We start from the raw sequence: 22638 nt of genomic DNA on the forward strand, positions 1-22638 counted from the left end.
TCAGACAAGGGGATGATTACAGATGGGTTTCTCGGTGCACATATGAATGACAATGAATTTGAGAGGTGTATAAATGATTACCTGTAGGTAGTCAGACTGGATAGCAGTAAGCAGATGGTCTTTGCTGAGTTCATAAAAAACATCCGAAGCCATGACCTGGGAAAATTCCTCACAGAGGAAATGTAAAGCTTGTCGGTGCACCCATTTAGAGCCATATGGATGAGAGCTCCACTTGAGGATGGCAATTAAGGTATCTAATGAGATGCTCTCAGCAATGATATCCTCACAGCCTAAAAGAGAAGGCAAATACTTCTTGAGATTAATCATAAATATTACTTTTTGAACATTAGTGTGTTAGACACTATACTTAAAAGTAGCAATTGTAAAAAAGAGCAAGGAGATAAATAAAATCTCATGGAAATCACCAAGACTTGGTGGGATGGGGCAATAACAGGTAACAATAGATAACGACATCTCTAGGAAATCTGCTGTTCTATAGAGTCAGATACATAGGAGAAGGCAGGGAATCCTCAAAACTGTTTAGGAAAATAAACACCTTTGTGCGAATCTAACAATTTGAGCAACACACTGTTGTGGAGGACACGGGACCAAAGGGGAAAGAAGAGCTGGTAGAAATGATAGAGTTGTAGAAACGGGCTAGTCAGAGGAAGAGTATGGATGACATCTGAGTGATAAGCGAGTCCACTCGCGAAGACAAGTGGGGTTATCTTCTGTGAACTAGGAGGACATTTGGTCTTGGTATCATTCCAAAACACGAAAACAAAAACAAAAAACTTTGATACTTTATATCCCTCAGGATAGACAAAATATTGCAGTTTTATGCTCAGCTGGGATTAATTCTGGTAAATTAAAAATAAATAAGTAGTTTAAGTGAAAAAGACCAAGATCTTGGAGAAAGTGACTCTGGCATCTTAAGGGCTCCAAGAAAAGAATAAAATCTGAGACTAGTCAGCTATTTTCCTTAGGAAAGACAACTTCAAAACATAAAGGTAAAATATGAGTAAAATCCGAATGACAAAGATTGTGGAAGGGAAAGTGGCTAAAATTGGAAGAAATTCTTCATAACTACGTTTACTAAAAAAAAAAAAAGGGCCCTAAAAATATGGGGAGAAAAAAAGAGGTCTTTATACCAACCACCACTACCAACAAAAACGTGGCTAAATAGACTAATGAGCTCAGAGCTTTAGAAGACAGAGCCAAAACAAAGTACATCAATGAACTCCAGAGACTTCCAGTGTTCAAAGTTATTGTGAAACCATGAAAGGTGAAGAGAGAAAAGTAATAAATCCCATTTTCAGGTGATACGAAATCATTAACAGCCAAGAGAAAGTCTGCAAAAACTAATGTTTCATTCTCTTTTCTGGTACGGTACCAGATAAGGAAAGTATCAGAGAAAATTGTGCAACCTGATTTTGCAAAGCATTTAACTTCACGATGTCTCTTCGATTGTCAGCTCCACGAGAGAGACTGCTGTCTTCACTGTATCTCTAGCACCTTCTAGCACATGGTAAGTGCTAAATAAAAATTTGTTTGTACGAATGAGATCTTTGCAGATAAGATGAAGAGATGTAGATGGATGACAGAACAATGGTTAACAGAACCATTTGTAAGAAGCCCTGATTAACTCGGGGAATGGACTGAGGAGTCTCTGTTTTTGCGATATTTATCAAGAACTTGAACGAAGATGTGGAAAGTATGCTTCAAAATCTTCAGATGAAAACCTGGGAAACACAGTTAACACACTGGATAACATGATCGTAGCTAGCTAAAATGATGGGTCAAAACGAAGATGAAATAAAACTAGGAAAATCAGAACGTTCTATATTTAAAGAAACTCAACTGGATAGTAGATGATAGGGGAGAGCTAGCTTAACTACCACTTATGTAAAAATAATATCTGGGTATTTTAACTTAGTGAATGCAAAATGTGACATGGCTGCTGTAAAGCTGAAGCAATCTCCAGCTTTTAAGATACAAACAGTCCTAATAGAGGAATTATGTTGTGCTCTCTTATAGGTGCTATGTTCTGTTCGGTTCCCTGTGTTTTGGATGGGGCACTGACAAAACTCCGAACTTCTCAGAGGAGGACAGAAGAACAGTAGAGAGTCTGAGACTTGTCACAGGAGAAAAGCGCAAAATAAAGATTATTTGGCTTAGAGACATAAGGACTATTTTTAAATGTCTTACAGACCTTCATAAGGCAAAGAAGATAGCTGCCTTCTCTGTTGTTCCAAGGGCAGGTCCTGGGAAACGAATGGCTGTTAAAAGGGGGATTTTGCTTCAACATTAAAAAAAATTTCCGATCTTGAATTTCAAATTTCTAGCAATTAGAATTGCTCTCCTCTCCTTCCCTCAAAAAAAAAAAAAAAAAAAAAAGGCTCCCTCCAGAAAAGTATAGGAGCAAAGGCTGGCTCACCACATTAGGGACAGAGGACAAAGAACGCCTACACTGGATATGGAACTAAGGTCAGAGGGCATCTAAGCTGCTTTCATCAAAAGGATCAAATCATTTGTAGAAAAACAATAACAGAGTAAACGTGAGTAATGTAATCTAAATATTTTTTTAATTTAAACATTAAAATAAAATCCTTATAAGGAACAGCAAGACCACCACAAAGAAATGTGCATGTAAACAGTACCCAAACACATGAGTATGTGCTGATGAGAAGTGGAAGTATGGAAAAGTTCTGAACAGTTCTCATGATTTTATGGTGGGCCTTGAAGGCCAAGCTGAGGACAGGCCTCTTGCAGTAGGCCATGGGGACTTCTGTCAGTCTGTTGTTTTAAAGCAGGCATTGGACTAGAGTTGGGTGTGATGCGTCAATTTGACAGAAAGGCAATCTGATAGCTATGTTCAGGAATGAAGGAGGGGAAATTAGAGAAAAAGTGGTTATTTAAAAGAATGTTCACATTCCTACTAAACCGGAGTGTTGGCAGAGGTAAAGGAGGGAGAATTCATGATAACAGCATATATTTAAATGTCTGAGGTTTACAAAGACGACGTGGCAGGGGAAAAATGGGCTTTGAAATCAGACAGTTTGGACTTGAAATCCTACTTTGACCATGTAGCAGCAGTCACTTTGGGCAAATTACTTAACCTCTCTGAGCCTGAAATCCTCTCATTTGTAAAACTGGATTATACTCCTAACTCACGGTTATCATGGGCTTTAAATGAGACTGTCCCTTTGACACTCCTCCTTCATTCAAACATTCTGGAGTACCTACTTGCCAAGCGCTGTGAATACACAGCTCTTTCTACTGCATGCCTTCCTGAGTGATTCATCTGCCTCCATGGCCTTAACTCTCATTGCATCCCATGGCTTTCGAGTCTGCGCTTCCAGTGCAGAGCTCTCCCCTCACTCCCAGACTCACTCCTTAAACTTCCCTTTGGAGAGTTCCACGTGGATATTCTGCGGACATCTTAAATATAAAAGTCATTCATTTCCTCTGGGAAATCTAGTACCCCCTCTCACTTTTTTTAAAATCCATTTTAATGAAGGATATCTCATCTCCCCATCATCAAAACCAGATATCTGAATATTGTCTCCCAAAGCCCACATCCAAGCTACCATCAAATGCTGACTTTTCTATCTTATTTTGAATCCATCCCCTCCACTGAATCTCTACCGCCTGTTTCAGAATCTGATTTTTTCTCCTGCATTATTGAAATAGCCTTACGAAAATTCCCATCTCGTCTTTCTTCCTTCTAATCCATTCTGAATACTTGCCAGAATGATCTTTGAAAATGTAGATTGGATATGTAACAAATTATGCAATAGATTGCAAATGACTTCAAGATACAATCCAAATCACTTATTCTCAATGATCTGGCCTCTGCCAACGTCTCCAGCCCCGTCCCTGTTCATATTCTATCTACTCTCTAGTCATACTGCATTACTTACAATTTCTTAGAATTACATCAAATCCTTTCACTTCTAGGTTGTTTACATTTTTACATGTTATTTACATTCTTCTGAAATGCTCTGAATTCTCCTTAACTCCTCACAACTTTTAGACTCCGCTTAGATGTTGCCTCTTTCAAAAGCCTAATTTAATCCTGCTCTCCAAAACCCAGGTCAGGTGTTCCTCCTACCTAAAAGTTCTCATGGAACCAACCTGTGTTTCTCTCTGTAATAGCATCAAAGTCTCACACTATTTTATATTTCTGATACATTTGTCTACATCCTCTACTGGCTCCTTTGGGGTACACCCTATCTTATCTCTCATTCTACAGTGCCTGACACCTATCAGATAATTAAAAACAAACAATAGCTAACATTTTTTGAAATTTATTATGTACCAAGCTTGTGCTTAACTTAGAATATTTAATTCTAGCACTTCTCAAAGAAGGTATTATTTTTCTCACTTTACAGATGATAAAACTAAGATTCAGAAAGATTAACTTGCCAAGATCATACAACTAGAAAAAAAACAAGTTATACTTAACCAAAGGTACCCTTCCGTCCCCTTCTAAGAATTACCCCTCCCCGACCTTTCTGTGCCTCTAAACTTAGGCCTTCCGGTAATCAACTCTCTTTAGAAGTTCACTTTTCTGTTCACTTCTCTTATGAACAGAAAAGCACCCCATAAATACACCAAACATGGTGATATTAACTACTCACAAATGTAAAAGGAAGACAATTAGGCAGGAAAAAAAAAAGGAATCTTGGTGTATGTTTAAAGAGATTTATCTAATACTGTCATATTTTCATATTATAGTAAAAGATTTCAATTAGCGGTAATTTGCCTTTTGCTAAGGTTATCGATAACAAAATGAAAATGTAAATACAGCAGCGAGGCCAAAGGGATGCTGGCAGGGAAAGCCAGAAAGTGAGATGCAAAGAGGCTTCACAAAATGCCATTTCTTGGTAAATTTTATACCAGGCTTGTAGGTCTCCAAAACAGTGCTACACTAAAAGATGGTCAGATTCTTTGGTAACAAAGTGGTACTAACTTAAATTTCAGAAGACCTATGTATAAGTCAGAAGGTCCACTTACATGTACTGCAGGTATTCGTTTCTAGTGAGCAAAATGCTATATTTAAAAAAAAATTATTTATGCCTACAGCACCTGCTCTTCCTGGATGATCTTCCATCCAAGTAGTAACCAGGCCGACCTTGCTTAGCTTCTGAGATCAGACATCGGGCTTGTTCAGGGTGGCATGGCTGTGGACCATAGACCGTGGTTCCACTGGGACATGAACCTAGGACCTTCTGCATGTAAAGCAGACGTGCTAACCACTACTCTATGGAACCACATCCAACAAAATGCCATATTCTATCATGGCTAGTCTCAAATTATCGCAGATCAAAGAACAGTTTTTTGTCTTTTTAAATTTCTAATCTGCCATGGATTAACACCTCAGCAAAAATTCAGTAAAAATGCTGCTTGAATATTGTAGCAATTGCTACAAAAGTTTCTAAATGCTTACTCTCAATTTCTGGACTTATCTCCCTGTAGACATACTTTGTTTCTCTCTTTTTTTATGGTGTCACTGGTTAATGAAATCCAGTAAGTTTCAGGTGTACAATTTAACAGTAAGACATATATCTATATCTCTCTCTCTATCTCTCTATCTCTCTATCTCTCTATCTCTCTATCTATCTATCTATCTATCTATCTATCTATCTATCACTGTGTATGTTCACCGCCCAGTTAGATTTCTTTCTATCACCACATATTTAACTCTTTTTACCCTGTCTACCTCCCCCTTCCCTTCTGGTAACTACTAGTCTATTGTCCATGTCCATGAGTCTGTTTGTCCTGTTTGTTGCTTTTAGGTTTACATCCCACATAAAAATGATACCATGTGGTTTTCAACTTTTTCTGTCTGGCTTATTTCGCTCAGCAGGATTATCTCAAGGTCAATCGCGTTGTCACAAATGGCAGTATTTCATCTCTTCTTATGGCTGAGTGATATTCCACTGTATATATGTACCGCAGCTTCTTTAGCCAATCATCTGTTGCAGGATACTTCGGTTGCTTCCATGTCCTGGCCACCATGAATAATGCTGCTATGAACATCTGTAGACACACTTCGAAGAGCACTGCTCTGTCTAGAATTCTTTTCCCTTTGCCAGTTTCAGGATATATGAACGTCAACTTTGTTTCCTCCCACTTGGTACTAATTAACTTTCAGAAGGAACTCTCTCTTCCTTTTTCTCCCCTCCAAGAGTTTGACTCACTTCCTAATGACGGATAAAACAGTAAACATCTCATGTTTCTTTAAAGACAACTACATGACACAATCAGAATGACTATCATTTTAAACTAGAACTTTAGAGCTTAGACTATTATACACATGTGGTAGGTTACTGTTCAGACACACTCACTACCATGAGCCTCCTGATCTCCCCACCGCCCCCGGGGTTGAGTATGCATCTCTCCCCCAAGACTTTGGAATTGACCAGGAGATCTGCTTTGACCAATGAAATGTTAGTGGATGTGATGTGATAAAAGGCTTTAAAAGTACTTTTAGGAATTGGGCTTGCCCTCTTGCCTCTGCCACTGTCATAGTAAGAACATACTGTGGACAGCTTGTTGGTCCCAGGAGGAGAACGAACAGCACTGGAAACAGTCAACTCAGCCCTGTTGACCCACAGTGGCAACCAGAGTGACCCAACTGCTGCAAACTTAAATGTGTGATTTCAGCTGGCCTGGAAATTTATGAGAAATACATGTTCATTGATACACAGCACTGGCATTCTCCAGTTACACAGCAATGGTTGACTACTAAACCATATAACTTTTTGGATGAACTTAAAAGTTTTTAACGATTTCCTTGTCTAACAGAAAAACTCACCTGTAGCCATAGCCGAGACATTTAATGGCTCAAAGGTGCCCATGCATTCTGCCCAGGTAGATTTTCAACAATACCATTGTGAGACTGGCAGATGGTATGAAGTCAACTTCTTACAATTATTTTTGCTAGTGTGACAACCTCATTTAACAGATCCTTTATTCTGTTCTCTCACCAGAATATTTTTTCTAATCCTTCATATATGCAAAAATGCCTCTCTTCAAAAATTTGAGCTACATAACATGAATGATTAAGACAGAGATATAAAGAAGCAAAACAAATTAACCTGACATTTAGTAATACAAATGGTTGTTACTGCTGCATGTTAAATACGACCACTTGCTGTTTTTATTATCAACATTTTTGTTTTTCTCTTCTTGTTCCTGATAACTAAAGTAAGCTTCAGTGCTGACAGATTCCATGAATACACTGCCAGGATCTGTCTCTACTGCCACCCTCATACCCTTTGTTATTTTAGGTATACCCTCACACTTGTTTCGCCAGCACCAGCGGGAAACCTTCTCACTGGCTCATGTGGATCAGGAAATAAACATATAAGCAGCTTCCAGATTCGGAGTTTCATATGGAGTTGAGGTGAGAAGAGAAAGAAGGAAACAGGCAAGAAGGAAGAAAGGGAAGGAACTGTGGAAGGACATTACAGCTTGCCATGCAACATGAAATATACTGGCATACCTCGTTTTATTGCATTTTTGCTTTATTGTGCTTCGCAGATGTTGCATTTCTTACAAATTGAAGGCAAGACCCTTCCCCATAAAAAAAGATGACAACTCTCTTTATTGCGACACTCCCTTTATTGCATTGGTCTGAAATCAAATCTGCAATATCTCCAGGGTATGCCTGCAATAGATTACAAGAAGGCTGGCCTTAGAGAAGGCACACCGACTCTTCTGTGGCACCAGAGTTTGAAATGAGACTTCAAGTGCAAATAGGCTTGGGGGAAAAGTTGCTTCGATTCTTTCCTACCCACCTGTATTCCAAACCCCAAGGACAGGAATTATGAAACAAGAGCAAAGTGAGGACACGTGAAGTAGCAGAAAGAGCAGAGAGGCTTTGAATTCAGGCATTTCTATCACTAACTCTTGATTCTCTCACTTATCACCCTGTGCTGGATCACCTTCTCACATATAGGATGGAATAGTCCCACCTGATTTTTGAGTTATTTTAAATACTATTAGGAGGCCGATGCCCGGCAGCACTATGCTCTTCTAGCCTGGCGATCTTAACTCGACTGTGCCGACCCGCCCTCTTTCAACCCGTATGTATAGCTCGTCAATGTGTCCTACTGATTCTCCCTTCAAAATTCTCTCCAATTAGCATTATTTTCCATTCCTAACACCATCTTTGTCCATATCCTTAGTACCTCGCACATCAATTACTGAAGAGCTTCCCACTGTCTCCCTCCCTTCGGTATTACAATCCGCACTGAGCACTGCTGAAAGGTTTAAGTTTTCTAAAACACCTATGAACTCGTCACTAGTGGGGCAGACTACCAAAACTCCGGTTCGAGATTTAATTTTAAGGATATCAGGGCTACAGAAAAAGACCTGAATGCAAAGCTTGGGCAAATCTGCTATAATAAAATCTGGGTCCTGATATGAACTGCTGGACACAGAAATCTAGAATAGGGTTATCTGGGTGGATAAACTAGCAATGTTAGACCCTAAGATTTGCCTGAACTTTCCTGGTTGGGAGAAGCAGCTCCAACTCCTTGTTAGAGGACAACTGTCTCTTCTTGTGAGGTCCCTGCAGGTAATGCTTGTCCTCTTCAAACCTGCTCCTGTCCCCTCTCACTACTACCTCCAAGCCACTGATCAGGATCTGATCACCCGTAATCACAGTCTAAGTGGTAAAGCAGGCCCTGTTCTGGGAGGGAGGCTTGGGGAGAAGATCCTGAGAGTGCTGGACCAGGGTCTAAGTTTGTGGCACTGCAACAGGGCAGGAAGGTGTTCACCTGGAATCCAGGGGGTTCACTGAGGCATCTTTTGGTGTCGTCTCTGCCCAGTGATAATGAAGACTGGGCAACTGCAGCAACCATGGATAAAGCAGCTAGAGCTCAGATACCTCTGGGATGAAGATCTGAGTCACCTCGCCTGGCAGGCTACCTAGACCTCTAAAGTATTGGCAAAGGGTGATGGAAATCTAGATTGGGAGATGGAAAAGGGAGATTATGCTGTTCCACAATGTTTCCATTTGCTTATGCTAGACCTGTTTCCCGCAATCTCCATCCCTGTATGGTTCCAAGCTAAAGTTGGCCAAAGAGAAATGTGTGAGATCTGGAAGGCAGAAGCAGCAGCCATGACTCTTTTAAAGTCTCCATAGCTAAATGTGGTGAGAGGCAGGTACAAAAATACCTGTGGGTCCTAGCTCACTATTACTCTCCTTTGCTCTGCGTCCAGCTCTCCCTCCCAACTGCAGCCCTGGTGATGACAGTGGCCCCAGGCCACCACCACCAGATGCTTGCCTGCAGATCCATGGACCTAACACTCTCCATGTGCACCCTTCACAGCCTCCCTCTGTAGCTCAGTGTGCTTGGTTTCTCAGGTTGACTGGTTGACAAATCCTCTGGATCCGCCCTTTTCCCTTTCAGACCTTCACTGTCCCAGCTTCCTCCACAATTGTGTGAGGCCCACTCCTATAATAATTCCCTTATCCCATAAGTCAGAGCTGCTCAGTGATATAGTTATGACTAAACTCTGACTGAACTCTGAGTGATATAGTTATGATGAGAATATCAATTGTAGGCTCCAGCCAGTTGCAGCAGCTGGGACTATGGCTAATGCCACCACTTTTCCTGAATTGCACTTTTGTGGAGGTGTGGCTTGTAACCACCTTGAAGGCTCTGTGATGAACTGAACTGAAATTATTCTTATTCCCTAATTAAGTTAAATCGCATGAAACTGTTGATATTAATCTGTTCTGACATCAGAAAATAAAATCGTAAGATTAAATGATGTACTATTGCTGTGTAACATTAACATAAATTTAGTAGATTAAGACAACAAACAAATCACCTCATATTTTCTGTGGGCCTGGGGTCTGGGCGCAGATTACCTGGGTCTTCAGTCAGGGTTTCATAAGGCTGCAATCGAGGTGTCAGCTGGGCTTGCATCCGCATCTGAAGGTTCAAATGGGGAAGACTTTGTTTCCTAACTCATTCAGGTTGCTGCCAGAATTCATCTCCTTGTGGTTACATGGCCGCCAAGAGCCCAGCTTCTTGCTGGTTATTGGTGGGGTTGGGGTGGGGATGGGGGGGTCATGCTCAGCTCCTAGAGGCTGCCTGCAATTCTTTCCACATGGTCCTCTCGACAGGCCGTCTCATAACATACTTCTTCAAAGTTGGCAAGGAAAAGGTCTCTAGTGCAAGTCTGCTACTAAGATGGAGTCTCATACAGTGTAAGGTAACCATGGGAGTGACACCCTGTCTTTGACACGTCATATAGTTTAGAAACAAGCCGTAGGTCACACTCACATGTAAGGGGAGGGGATTGTATAAGGGTATGAATATCAGAAGATGGGGATCATTAGGGGTCATCTTAGGGGTCACTTGTTACAGTAAGTTTGTGATCATCTTAGCAATACCCTTTCTGACATACTGGACAGTCCCAATCATTTCAGTCTGCCCTTGGTACTTACTCCTTTGATCTAATTCAGCTGTCTTCTCAGACCATATCTAGCTTTACTACTTCTCTGAAGAGTGGTAAGAACTGCAATTAATATTTTAGGTAAAAGTGTATCATAGTTCAGCAAAAAAAAAAAGTAGGTCGATTGACAAGGGAGCCAAGAATATTCAATGTGGAAAGAACAGTACTGGGAAAACTGGATACCCACATGCAAAAGAATGAAATTGGACCCCTATCTTGTACCACTCGTAAAAATTAACTCAAAATGGATTAAGGACTTAAACACGAGACCTGAAACTGTTAAACACTTAGAAAAAAGATCAGAAAAAAGCTTCCTGACCTCGGTCTAGGCAAAAACTTTTTGATATAAGACCAAAAGCAAAAATCAACAAGTGGGACCACATCACGCTAAAAAGCTTCTGTGCAGAAAAAGAAACAGTGAAATGAAAGGCAACCTAAAGAAAGGGAGAAAATATTTGCAAACCATGCATCTGATAAGGAGATAATATCCAAAGTATATAAGGAACTCATAAAACTCAACAGCAAACAACAATCTGATTAAAAAATGGCCAAAAAGTATATGAAAAGGTGCTCGACATCACTAATCACCAGGGAATTGCATATCAAAACCACATGGGATATCGTCTCACCGTTTAGAATGGCTATTACCAAAAAGACAAGAGATAACAATCGCTGGTGAGGACATGCAGGAAAGGAAATCCTGGTGCACTGTTGGTGGGAGTATAAACTGGTACAGACACTACAGAAAACAATATAGAGGTTCCTCAAAAAATTAAAAATAGAACTACTATCTGATCCATCGATCCCACTTCTGGGTGTGTGTTTGTGTGTGTGTATGTGTATATATATACACATACATACACAAAGATGATGAAATCACTATCTCAGAGAGATATCTGCACTCCCGTGGTCACCGAAGAAGCATTATTCACAGTAGCCAAGTCTTGAAAACAATTTTAAGTGTCCATCAATGGAAGAACGGATAAAGAAAATGTGGTGTATATATATATATAAAATGGAATATTATTCGGCCATAAATAAAAAGAAAATCCTGCCATTTGTAACAACAAGAATGGACCCTGAATGCTTTACTCTAAGTGAAATAATTCAGACAAAGACAGATACTGTATAATCTGAAAACATCAAACTCACAGGAAACGGAGTAAAACGGTGGGTGCCAGGAGCTGAGGGGTGGGAGAAATGGGAGACATCGTTCAAAGGGTACAAACTTCCCGTCACGAGATGAGTAACGTGCAGCGTGGGGACCACAGTGAACACCGTGCTGCACACTTGAGAGTTGCTGGGAGAGTACGGCTTCAACGCTCTCAACAGGACAACAGAATGTTCATTATGTGAGGTAAAGGATGTGCTAACTAACCTAATTACAGCAAACATTTCACAATCTATATATTTATCAAATCACTACGTTGTACATTGTAAACTTATATAATTTATGCTAATTATATTTCGATAAAGCTGGGGAAAACAAGAAATCTAGATTAAATCTATTTTCACTGCAAAGAAAAAAAGCGAGCCGAGATTTTCTGGGTTTCATTGCTCATACCCTTTTGGCTCATGTTCAGAATTTGGTTATCCCCGTTGGATGGAGAAGGATAACACAGGGGCAGAGTCTTAAAGTGTAACATAGTTATCCACATGGAAGTATATCTTTTAAGTTTCTGCCCCTTTTAATAGTCATAAGATTTCCTTGCAATAGCTAAATCCTAAAAGGCATTACTAATACTATATATAGATCTATTCCAAATATCTTTTTATGTTTACTTTCAATATATTTTAAAAGTCATGTCCTGAGACAACCTCTGGATTGTCTGGATGGGTGGACGACACAGGAAATCAGTAACACTGCCTGTCTCTGTGAGGGGGGCTGAGTGGTTGAGGGCAGGAGCCTCTTTGCTGAGAACTCTTCTGTACCTTTTGAATTCTGTTCCATGTGAATGTTCTATCTATTCAAAAAGTCAAATAACAGCAACGAAAATCAGCAGGCTATGAAAGTTGCCGGGAGATCCTTCCCTCAGTGCTCAGTATAAATTCAAACGCTGACCACAAAACCCAAGCAAACACTGGAAAGGAAATGAGAAGGTTCTCTACTCTGAGAACATTACTCCCTTCTGATGGGAAAGTGGCAATCAGTGAGATTCATGCTGTTTGTGCGTGAAAATGTACACTGAGTGCTTGCACTATTTCCCCTTAAGCTTCTGCCAAGCTGTGCAAGAAGGAAAAGCAGACGAAGATGAGAAAGAAGCTGAAAACCTTCAAGAACTTTTAACTCAGTAAATAGAGGAGGAGACTAAAGCTCACAGCCACTGATAAAAGATTGAAGATTCCTCTTTAAGCTACGAAAGGAAAAAAAAGAAAGACTAAGTTGAAGAACCCTTACGATTCTTAATTGAATACAGATTTATATTTTTTTAATGTTTATTTTATAAGTGTTCTCTACTATGGCATTTTTAATATTAATGCTTAAGTTTTTTGGGGGTGAGAACAGCATAATGAAAAGTATTCATGGGATATCAGTTCTCTGCACACAGGCACCATAAATAAGCCTCTGCTATACTACAATTCAGGGGAGTCTAACCATGACCTTCAGGATGGCTGGACACCTAGAAATTGAACACAAGTTCTTATGTGCAGGCATCTTGCTGAAAGAGAGATGCAAGATACACCACTAGGGTCAGACTGACCAGAGACCCTATCCAAATTCCCTTTAGCTGTGTGATGTGTAAAATCCTGCCCATTTCCTCATCTGGAAAATGTTTCCTAATCCTCAAAATTTACCTCATCAGGTTATTTTGAGGATTAAATAATATATACATAGCACTTAGTATATTATTTAACTTGTGGTAAACTTTAAATAAATGGCAACTATTACTATAATTAAGTTTCCCCATTGAGGGTACCTGCTGTCCTATTATATTTCATCTCAAAAGCAAGCACAGGGATTTGAGAGGAATCGGAGAGGGTAGAAAGGGAGCATAAGTGTCAAGAAAGCAGCGCGAAGGATCATAAAGGAAACAGAAAGTCAGCGACAAGCTAAATACTGTGCACTTTTCTTTCACAGATCATTTATTAACAAGTTAAATAAAAACAATACTCGTCCTCAGTATGTGAAAAAGTCAGGTTCACAGCTCTTTATCTAAAAAAATACCCATTTACACCTACACCTTATTTACTATCCTTAAACCATTTCCCCACTAGTGATAAAACGATAAGTTAGTATCTTTAATTTCATTATAATTAAAGAAAAATTCAAGGCTTTTGGGGGGTAGAAACATGTAATTATGATTTTCAGAAAATTTTTTTATATCTCCTCGTTATCTCTTAAATATGATCACGTGCTCCCTTCAAAACCACACACCTCACAGATGATTTCTTCTTGCAGAGATCATAGTCTCTCCCCCGCAAAAGGAGGAAGTCAAAGTCTCTGGAGTCAGGAAGACCACATTCAAATCTAGGCCTTAACACTTTCGTGAGGTAATCCCAGGTGACAATATTTTCAAGCCTCAGTTTATCTGTAAAATGGAGGTAGTAATGACTACAGAGGACAATGTGAATCAAGTGCTTAACACAGTGCCTGGCAAAACATAGGTGCTCGAAAAATTCTATGGAATAAATAAATATATACAGTAAGAAACTTTAAAAAAAATTAATTTCTGATATATAATTTATCGATTTTTACCTGCTTAACTTTTTTTTAACCCACTATTTCTGGAACATTTCTTATGGTCTCTGCATGCAGCAGCCAGAAATCTTCCAGAAAATGCAAATGAAGTCAGGTCACAGAACTTGCTATGCTCAAGATAAAGTCAAAAGTCTCAGTATGGCATACCGAGTTCTTTCTTAACACAGCCCTGCTTGCTCTGCAGCCTCATTTCTTGTCACACCTCTTATCTCTGCAATCTATCGCACCCAGCAGACAGTGCCCTGGTCTCATCACAGTTCCTTCTGACAGGCTCCCCTTTACATCCAATCTTTATTTACTTAACTCCTATTCATTCTCCAGATCTCACCTTCTGTGGCAGTTCTTGTCCCCCTTCCTTGACTCCCTGTGTTGGGGTCTGGGGCTCCTCTTCTTCCTATGTGCTCTCCTACCATGTAGTAGTAACTGCCTATTGGCACTGCTAGAGTATCATATTCATTACTTGAATCTCAGGGCCTGGCATACAGAAAGAACTCAACAGATGTTTGGTAAATGAGTAAAGTATAGGAATCATACATAGTGTTAATTCTATATCAAGGGTCCATTTGATTGACAGGTTATAGTCCTCGAATATTTTAAATCTTACTGATACTCTATTTCATATCAGTAGACCAACAAAGAGCTGGTGAGACAATTTTATTTGCAATTTAACGTAAAACTGAGTTTAAGGGTAGAAAGTTGTATATCATTTAGATGACACCTAAACTTATTTTTATAAATAATACTTCATATAATCTCCTAGCTTGAGGTTCAGTGTTTTCATTTTATTTGCAACTTCTAGGGTTAAACATTATATGCATTCCCCTTTTTAAAAAAGAAAAGTTACTCAGTTTTCATAGGTATTAAAGATAATTCAAAACATGTAACTGAGAGTCTAGTAAGAGCAAAGCACTGTATTAGGCTCTTAGGGTGATTTAAAGATGACCAGATTTTAATCTTGTCTTTGAGGAGTACATAATTGATAGAGCAAATGAGACAGGTACAAAGATAATGCCAAAACAAGTTAGAAGATGTAAAAACTTAACGGAAAAATGAGTATCTTAGAAGTTTGCAGGAAGCAAAAAAGACTTTTAATTTGGAATGCTTAAGACAAAACAAGGAAAGTAGCATGTGAGTTTGGTCTTGAACAGGGTAAAATTTGGACATTTAGTGATCAAAGACAAAGGTATTCCAAGACAAAAGAATGGTGTAAGCGGAGGAAGGTCAGAGGTAGAATGTCTGTAGTCTACAGGAAAAATGATTTAAGTTCTAAATTGAAATATGCAATTAAAAATTACACTTTAGAACTTGTCATAATTGAATAAAAAAAATTAAGCACTAAGTTTCATTATTAGAGATGTATAACTTGAGTCATTTGAATTGCCATTCCTGAAACGGAGATAAATTCATCTGTTGCATGTTTAACTGAACTGAAACCTACATTTACTACTCTGATCTACTGATAATTGTTTAACTTAGCTCCATCGTTCTCTGGGAAGTATATTCGGACTAATTTGCTGAAGAGGAAACAATTACAGACTGAAGTAAAATGAACCGCCTGCTCAGTGAACTGAGACAGAAGGAACAGTGTCAACACGGGGACAAAGGAGAAGACAGGAAGACAGAGGAATGGATTAGTGAGTGGGGACAGTCAGTCAGTCTTTGCTAGTTTGCATTTGTTTCAAGTCACATGCTCTTGGAATCTGACCAAGTTGCTAAGGGAAAAAATTAGGTCATTGCTTTCAGTTGTTTCCCCATTAGATTTTTAATTCAATAAAATATAATCATATGCATTATGACCAAAAATATGGGCAATGTATTAGAGTTCATTTTAGAACTAAAGTTATAAATTTTATATTCCAAAGATTTAAAAATACATGTTTGATCAAGATGAAAAAAATAAAGTCTGCAGCTTGAAGTATATTACTGTAAAGTGTCCTGCACTGGAATATGCATGTAGATGTTGGTGCTAATTCTGGGCTATTTTGCTTGGAGATCAACGATATTTATGACAAGAAAACATAATTCTTATGGTAGGCCTGTGGGTTGTTAAAGTTCATGAGAAAACCCATAGTTCTTAAGAGTGGATTTTTACTCAAAAAAATTATAAATCAGTAATATATTCTCACTGTTCTCACTTTTTCAGAGTTGTTTACATAGTGTATGTTAAGGTCATTGTGAAAAGTCAGTGATTGAACACCTGATCCTCCATTTCAGGCTCTTCCAATCTAGTCCTCTATTTTAGAATTTTATATACTAGTCCTTTTAATGTAGGTAGTTATCAACCAGACCTCTAAGCTGCAACCACAAAAAAACCATAGTTGGCTTAAACAGAAAAGGAATTTATTTGATAGGCTATTGTTAGCCCAGAGGTGCTGGGCAAGTTAGAGACCAGGCTCAGAAAACAAACAAGAGCAAAGAAAACCTGTGGAGTGAGGGCTGTTATCACAGAAACAGCCCAGTGAATACCTTGTGCTGCCCTGGAACCCTGGCCACTACCGCTCCTGCTTGCTGCCTGGACAGTGAATGCCATCACTGGCACCACCACTATTGACCTCTCTTTTCCCAGTAGGTGTTGCTGCCTCTCCCCTTAGGAAAAAAAAAAAAATTCTCTCTAGTCCCTGCTTTCAGCTCTAGATTAAAAATGTCTAGGTTACATGCTTAAGCCCGAACCACAGAGAAGGCTGGGAAAGCAAGTATCTGATCTTTTAGATTTTTATACTAGGAGTTGGGCTCTGCCTTCTTTCAGGACCTATACAGCGAGGAATTAAAAAACTAGGAAGGTCCTTATGCTGGACAGCCAAAAAAATCAAATAACCAATACAAGAACAATTGTCCATTCAAGAAAGAATAGCCTACTCAGGAAAAGCCCTCTGTTCTCTGGCTAAGCGCTCTGAAGCCAAGTCTGAGTGGTGACCTACTCAGGCCCCTGTCCCCAGTTTTTAAAACTCCTAGCTGGGCCCGCATTTACCTTCTGCAAGTGCACAGCCCCACCCCAAGTGTTTCAGCACAAGTCAAGCTCCTGGCTGAGACTCTTCTGAGTTGATGCTTCTTCAATCACTAGTCTGTTTTGGTCCTACAACTAGGCCACAGTGGCCTTCCACCCTCACCCCTGGAAACCAGTTTGCATACTGCTACCCTCTCGCCCTGTCCCAATTCCTGGGCTTGGAGTCAGAAAAGCTGGTCTGAGTTACAACTGCATCACTTACAAACTTGGGAAAGGGCTAGTTGTTAATCTCTGAGCCCCACCATACCCATAAGTTGTCAGGGTGATCAAATGAGAGAAAGTGAAAGCCCTTTGTAAACTAAAATTATAAGCATGATCTCATTAGTTAACATTCCTGATAGATATGATAAATTCCCCAGGTTTTTCAGATTGTGGCCTATCGAGGTCTCTCTGGTTCTTCTGAGCACTGTCATACGTTTATTATAAAAATTAATTTTGTAATCAAAGCAGTATATGCTCATAACTTTTAAAGTCCTATACCCAGTAGTAATAAAAAGCTTACTTTAAAAACAAAACCCTTTCCCCTTTCTCTTTTCCACTCCCAGTCTTGCTCCCTAGAGGTAACTACTCTCAGTTCTTTACCTCTTTTTTCTGGTATTTACCTCTCTATAGTTTTCATTAAATCAATGTTCAGTGTTAGTATTATGACTATTTAAATACTGTTTACTGCTGAGCCAAGGTGTGTACTAGAATTTTCTCCCAAATGTAATTTTTTTTCTTAGAGATACTTTCTCCTTTCTCGCTTGCTTCATTTTCTATAAATCTACTGCTAATTCTTCATAAAGGCACCAAAAGATCCATAAAAACTCAGTGTCGCTTATCACTTAAGTGTTCAAACATTCAGTTAACTGTCTTCTTCCAGAGGAAGTCTTTCGCCCTCCTGGTCCGGTCTAGACTGGACACATATCCGCTAGACCGAACGCACAGCTAGCACCCAGGATTTCCTTGCCTTCCCTCCTCTGCTGGACCCCATTTTCTGGACTCCACATTTCATTGTTCGTGGTTAACTTCGTTTAGTGGAATACATCCTCAGTCATTTCCTGAATGGTTGTGCAGGGAAGATTAAATTTTTGGAGGCAACACTGAAAAATGCATTTATTAGTCTTACACTTCATAGACAGTTTGGGTAAGTATAGAATTTTGTGTTTAAAATTATATTCCACCAGCTTCTTGAAGGCACTATGCCACTGTACTGTAGTATTCAATAGCTGTTACTGGAAATTTCAATACCATTCTGATTCCTATTTCTTTGTAAGGAATCTTATTTTTTACTCTATGCAACACTTTAGAATCTTCTCTTTTTTTTCTGGTGGTCCTTAGCAAAAGGGATGAAACTTGTATTACTCCTTAGATGATTTCTCTTCGTTTTCTCTGGTACATGTTTCTAAAACGACTGTCTATTAAGATGTTACACCTCTGAATGAATACTACAGTTTTCTTATTTGTCTCCACTGTTGTCCATTTCTTTTATTTTCCTGATTACTTTAATTTTACCTTTCAACCCTTCTATCATATTTTCCATTTCTACTACCTTATTTCCAAGAGCTCCTGTTTTTACTTTTATAGAATTCTATTTGTTGTGTCCAGCTGATTTAATAAAACATTCTTTTATATAAGGATATGTTTATTTAATTGAAGTTTTTTTTCCTGCTTCCTTCACTTTGTTTCTTCTAGCACTTTGTTCTTTTTGTTCTGATCTCTGTCTCAATTTGGAAGTTTTCCTCAAATGTCCAGTGAGCCTTAGACAGATTTTCAGATTTAAGAGTAAGGCGGTAAACAGCTGTTTGGAACCTCTGTTGCACAAACAGCCTTGCTGTCTACAGCAGTCCCTCTTTATCCATGGAGTATATGTTCCGAGACCCCCAGTAGGTGCTTGAAACCACGGACGGTACCAAACACTACGTATACCATGTTTTTTCCCTGTACATACATCCCTGTGATAAAATTTAACTTACAAATTAGGCACAGTAAATGATTAACAACAACAATAATACAGACCAATTATAACAATATACTGTAATAAAAGATATGTGAATGTGATCTCTCAAAATATGTTATTATACTGTACTCACCCTTCTTGTGATTACGTGAGATACAATGCCTATGTGATGAGACGAAGTGAGGTGAACGACACAGGCATTGGGACGAAGCACTGGTTACTTGAAAACAAACACTGTACCCAGACAGTCTATCTGATAACTAATATGGCAACTAAGTGATTAACAGGTGGATAGCATATGCATGGAGACGCTGGACAAAGGGATGATTCACGTCCTGGGTGGGATGAAGCGGAATGGCGTAAAATTTCATCACGCTACGCAGAACAGCACACAATTTAAAACTTATGAATTGTTTATTTCTGGAATTTTCCACTGAACATATATGGACCGTGGTTTACCGTGGATGACTGAAACTGCGAATAAGGGGGGACTATTTGTACTTTTCTTTGTATAACCGCTGGAAAGCAAACTGGCCTTCTCATCATGTAGCTTCGGAGCACAACTTTATCATGGAACTCCAAAACACCAGTATCTATAGGTATATATACTCTTGGGCTGTTTACCATTTCTAGAGCTCTAATTTATTGTCTTGCATCTGCCTGGCTTGGACCACAGCCGGGGAAAGGCGTGATTCCATCGTTTAGTTTGTAGGTGTTCACATAATTCCAGATTTCAACCTTGTACCTTCCCACCTCACCCCAGCCCCTTGCAGCTATTTCCAGATTTGGAGTCTTTCTAGTTCAACTTTTTTAGAAAATCAATTTCAGGTCTCTTGAGTTTAGCTGCGGAGCTGTATGGAGAAGAGAACTGAATGGGAGGGTCAGGATTTGCCGCCTGGCTCCAAGTGATATTGATATAAAAATAGACAAATGGACCACTGAAACGAAAAAGGACTGACCCATATACACGTGGGAACTTAATAAAAGGTGGTACAAATCAGGTGTGTTGGGAATGACCTGTTTACGGAGGGTACCACCTCATTACACGGAGTCAAACAAAATCCCATTCCTTTCTGACACCATGTGTAAAGGTGAATGCCAGGGCGGGGGAATGGGTCCATCTGGTCAGTATTCAGACTCAAACTCGCATCTCTCGTTTCAGTTCCACACCACGCTTATCCGGGCTTTCCGGAGTGCTGAGCGCCCCTGAGAACTGCCTCCCTGCCTTCTCCTTAGTCCTCTTTAACGGCTCTGGAGTTAACAGACCTCTCCTCTCTGGCAAACCAGTAATCAGTTCTTTATCTGCTTTCTAGCTTCCAAAAATTTCAATATCCTTTTATTCACTGTTGTTTGCTTCTCAGATTATTTTTGTCCTTGAGGATTTATACTTCTTTTATTCCTTTACTATAATATTACAGCTCTGGAGGAAACACATATAAACTTATGTTCAATTTGCTCTATAGAAAATCAAGTGAAGTTAAATCTAGTCCTAAAAGGCCAGCCCAGTAAGCTGAAGCCCATTATCTGTTGATTCACCTCCCAAATAGTGACTGCCTACTTCTCTGAATAAAACACATTCTCGGTGTAGGCCAGGAATCCTCCCTTTTAACCACCTGCCAAATCACTCCTGCTGTCTGCCTATATTGCTTCTTTTTATGATGCTCTTGAAACTATTAAATCACCTCTCCACCTTGAAGAACGTATCTAGTCTCACGGTCCCAGCCTCCCTTGATAAAATTTGTCTCCTTTTAAAACTGGGCTTTAATTTTTAAAAGTTAAATCTGATTTGGAATAAACGTTAACAGTCATTACTTAAAACACATTTACTGAGTGCCTACTATCTTCCAGGCACTGGAGATGCAAGAATAGAACATGGCCCTAGCCCTGAGTCGCCCAACAGGCTTTTCTGCTCCTCATCACTAATTTTATACTAATTACTTTCTCACAGCTGTTCTTAACTGGGAGTCTATGTCTGAACCACAAAACACAGAAAATGATTTTGTGACTACTTTCTTCTCTCCAAAAGGGTACATAAGTAGTATCATGCTGGGTGCATGGGCGAGACATTAATGCGTTACACACAATAGACGCCTCAGAGTATTACACAAGTTAAGACATGGTAGTGAAGGATTCAAATCCAGTTCGTCTGGTTCTAGCACCTGAGCTCTTAAACTTTATTGTACAAAATCCCTCTCCAGGTGACCAAATATTCTCCTTTCCATGGAAATAAGGTAAAAATTATGTTGAAGGAATGGTCTGTTATAAACCTTAATATGAACAGCATCATAGACTTGGGGGAAAGATGAGGCCTACATACAGCACAGAAAGCACCAAATAATCCAAACTCTATATTTTGACTAATGAAAGGAAATAGAGAACAATGTTCACCCAAATCTAAGGGAATTTTTTTTTAAGTAACCAAATTAAGGTCACACAAGGAGTGTTGTTTTATACTTTAAAGTACTAAAAAAAAATACAATTTCTAGCTAAATGATTTTAAAAGTTTTAACTCATTTCAAATAAAAGAACTCTAGATCAAGTATTACCTAAGATCCAAGAGCTGGCTCACGATTTTACTTTTCATTCAAAATTTAAAAACAAACAAACCTATATTAACAATGTTTTCCCCTTTTTTAAAACAGCCAGGTATTTATACTACACTTTAGTTTCTTATTTTTTAAACATGTCAAAAATAAAATCAATTTGAGAAAATAGAGATTACTTTTTTGGTAATGTTGTAACCTATTATACCTTTTCTTTAGAGGCATTTTCTGACAAATTTGGTTTTACAGAATAAAAAGTCAAGCTACCAGGTTATTTTTGATAACATATTTTCCTATAGTCTGACAAATAATCTACTATTATTATGATTTGTATTTTAAACTAATAAGAAAATATTTTAATGATATTTTGATTGTGGTAATAAAATAAAATTAGAACAATTACTAAAAAGGTAATGGTAAAAATAAGATTTTAAAATATTCTTTATGCAACAGAAATCTCAACTTTTTCCTCATGTTTATCAATGCCGCCTTCTATATAATTCCTCTCGTTTTATTACTGACATGTTATTTAACTGGGGCTTTCATTTTCTATTGCTCAGTGTCCTATTAACTTGTTGATTTAGCCATACAATACACATTATTTTCAAGTTAGAAAAATGTGCTTGGCTTTTTTTTAATTAAATTCATGTCTTTAACCCAAACCATCAACATTCTCTTCTAATTGGCAACTTCTAATATTCTTTTAGCAAATACTCATCAGCTAAATTTCTCAAGTAATTTCATGTCATATAGCTTGTTTTCTTTTAATATATGGCCATAGAAAGCTAAGAATGCATTTTGTCAAGATAGCAATTTCCCTTTGCTCTCCTATGGAAGATCTCTTTTCAGCTCTGAAATGTCAAGATTTTGTTTACCAACAGCCATATATTCTCTTAATGTAACTTTCATGTATTCATTTGCCTATAACACAAAATGTGCTGTCCTAATTTAAAATTTGAGTTTAAATTAA

The 22638-nt window shown here is 38.7% G+C and overlaps 1 protein-coding gene across 5 annotated transcripts in view; it reads right to left on the bottom strand.

Moving 5' to 3' along the window:
• Positions 1-22638, bottom strand: part of BTBD7 (BTB domain containing 7) — a 67220-nt gene that overhangs the window by 21065 nt on the left and 23517 nt on the right. For 2 of the 5 annotated variants that reach the window (XM_006925546.3, XM_015599682.2), the window contains exon 4: positions 82-290. In XM_006925546.3, the coding sequence (XP_006925608.1) occupies positions 82-290 (209 nt within the window). Of the gene's footprint in view, positions 1-81; positions 291-2212; positions 2265-9852; positions 9957-13400; positions 14013-22638 lie in introns of those variants that run through there. The other 3 variants (XM_015599683.2, XM_025042013.1, XM_025042012.1) reach the window with 3 other exon arrangements.

The sequence above is a fragment of the Pteropus alecto genome, unplaced genomic scaffold (assembly GCF_000325575.1).
Source record: "Pteropus alecto unplaced genomic scaffold, ASM32557v1 scaffold8, whole genome shotgun sequence".
Lineage (NCBI taxonomy): Eukaryota > Metazoa > Chordata > Mammalia > Chiroptera > Pteropodidae > Pteropus > Pteropus alecto.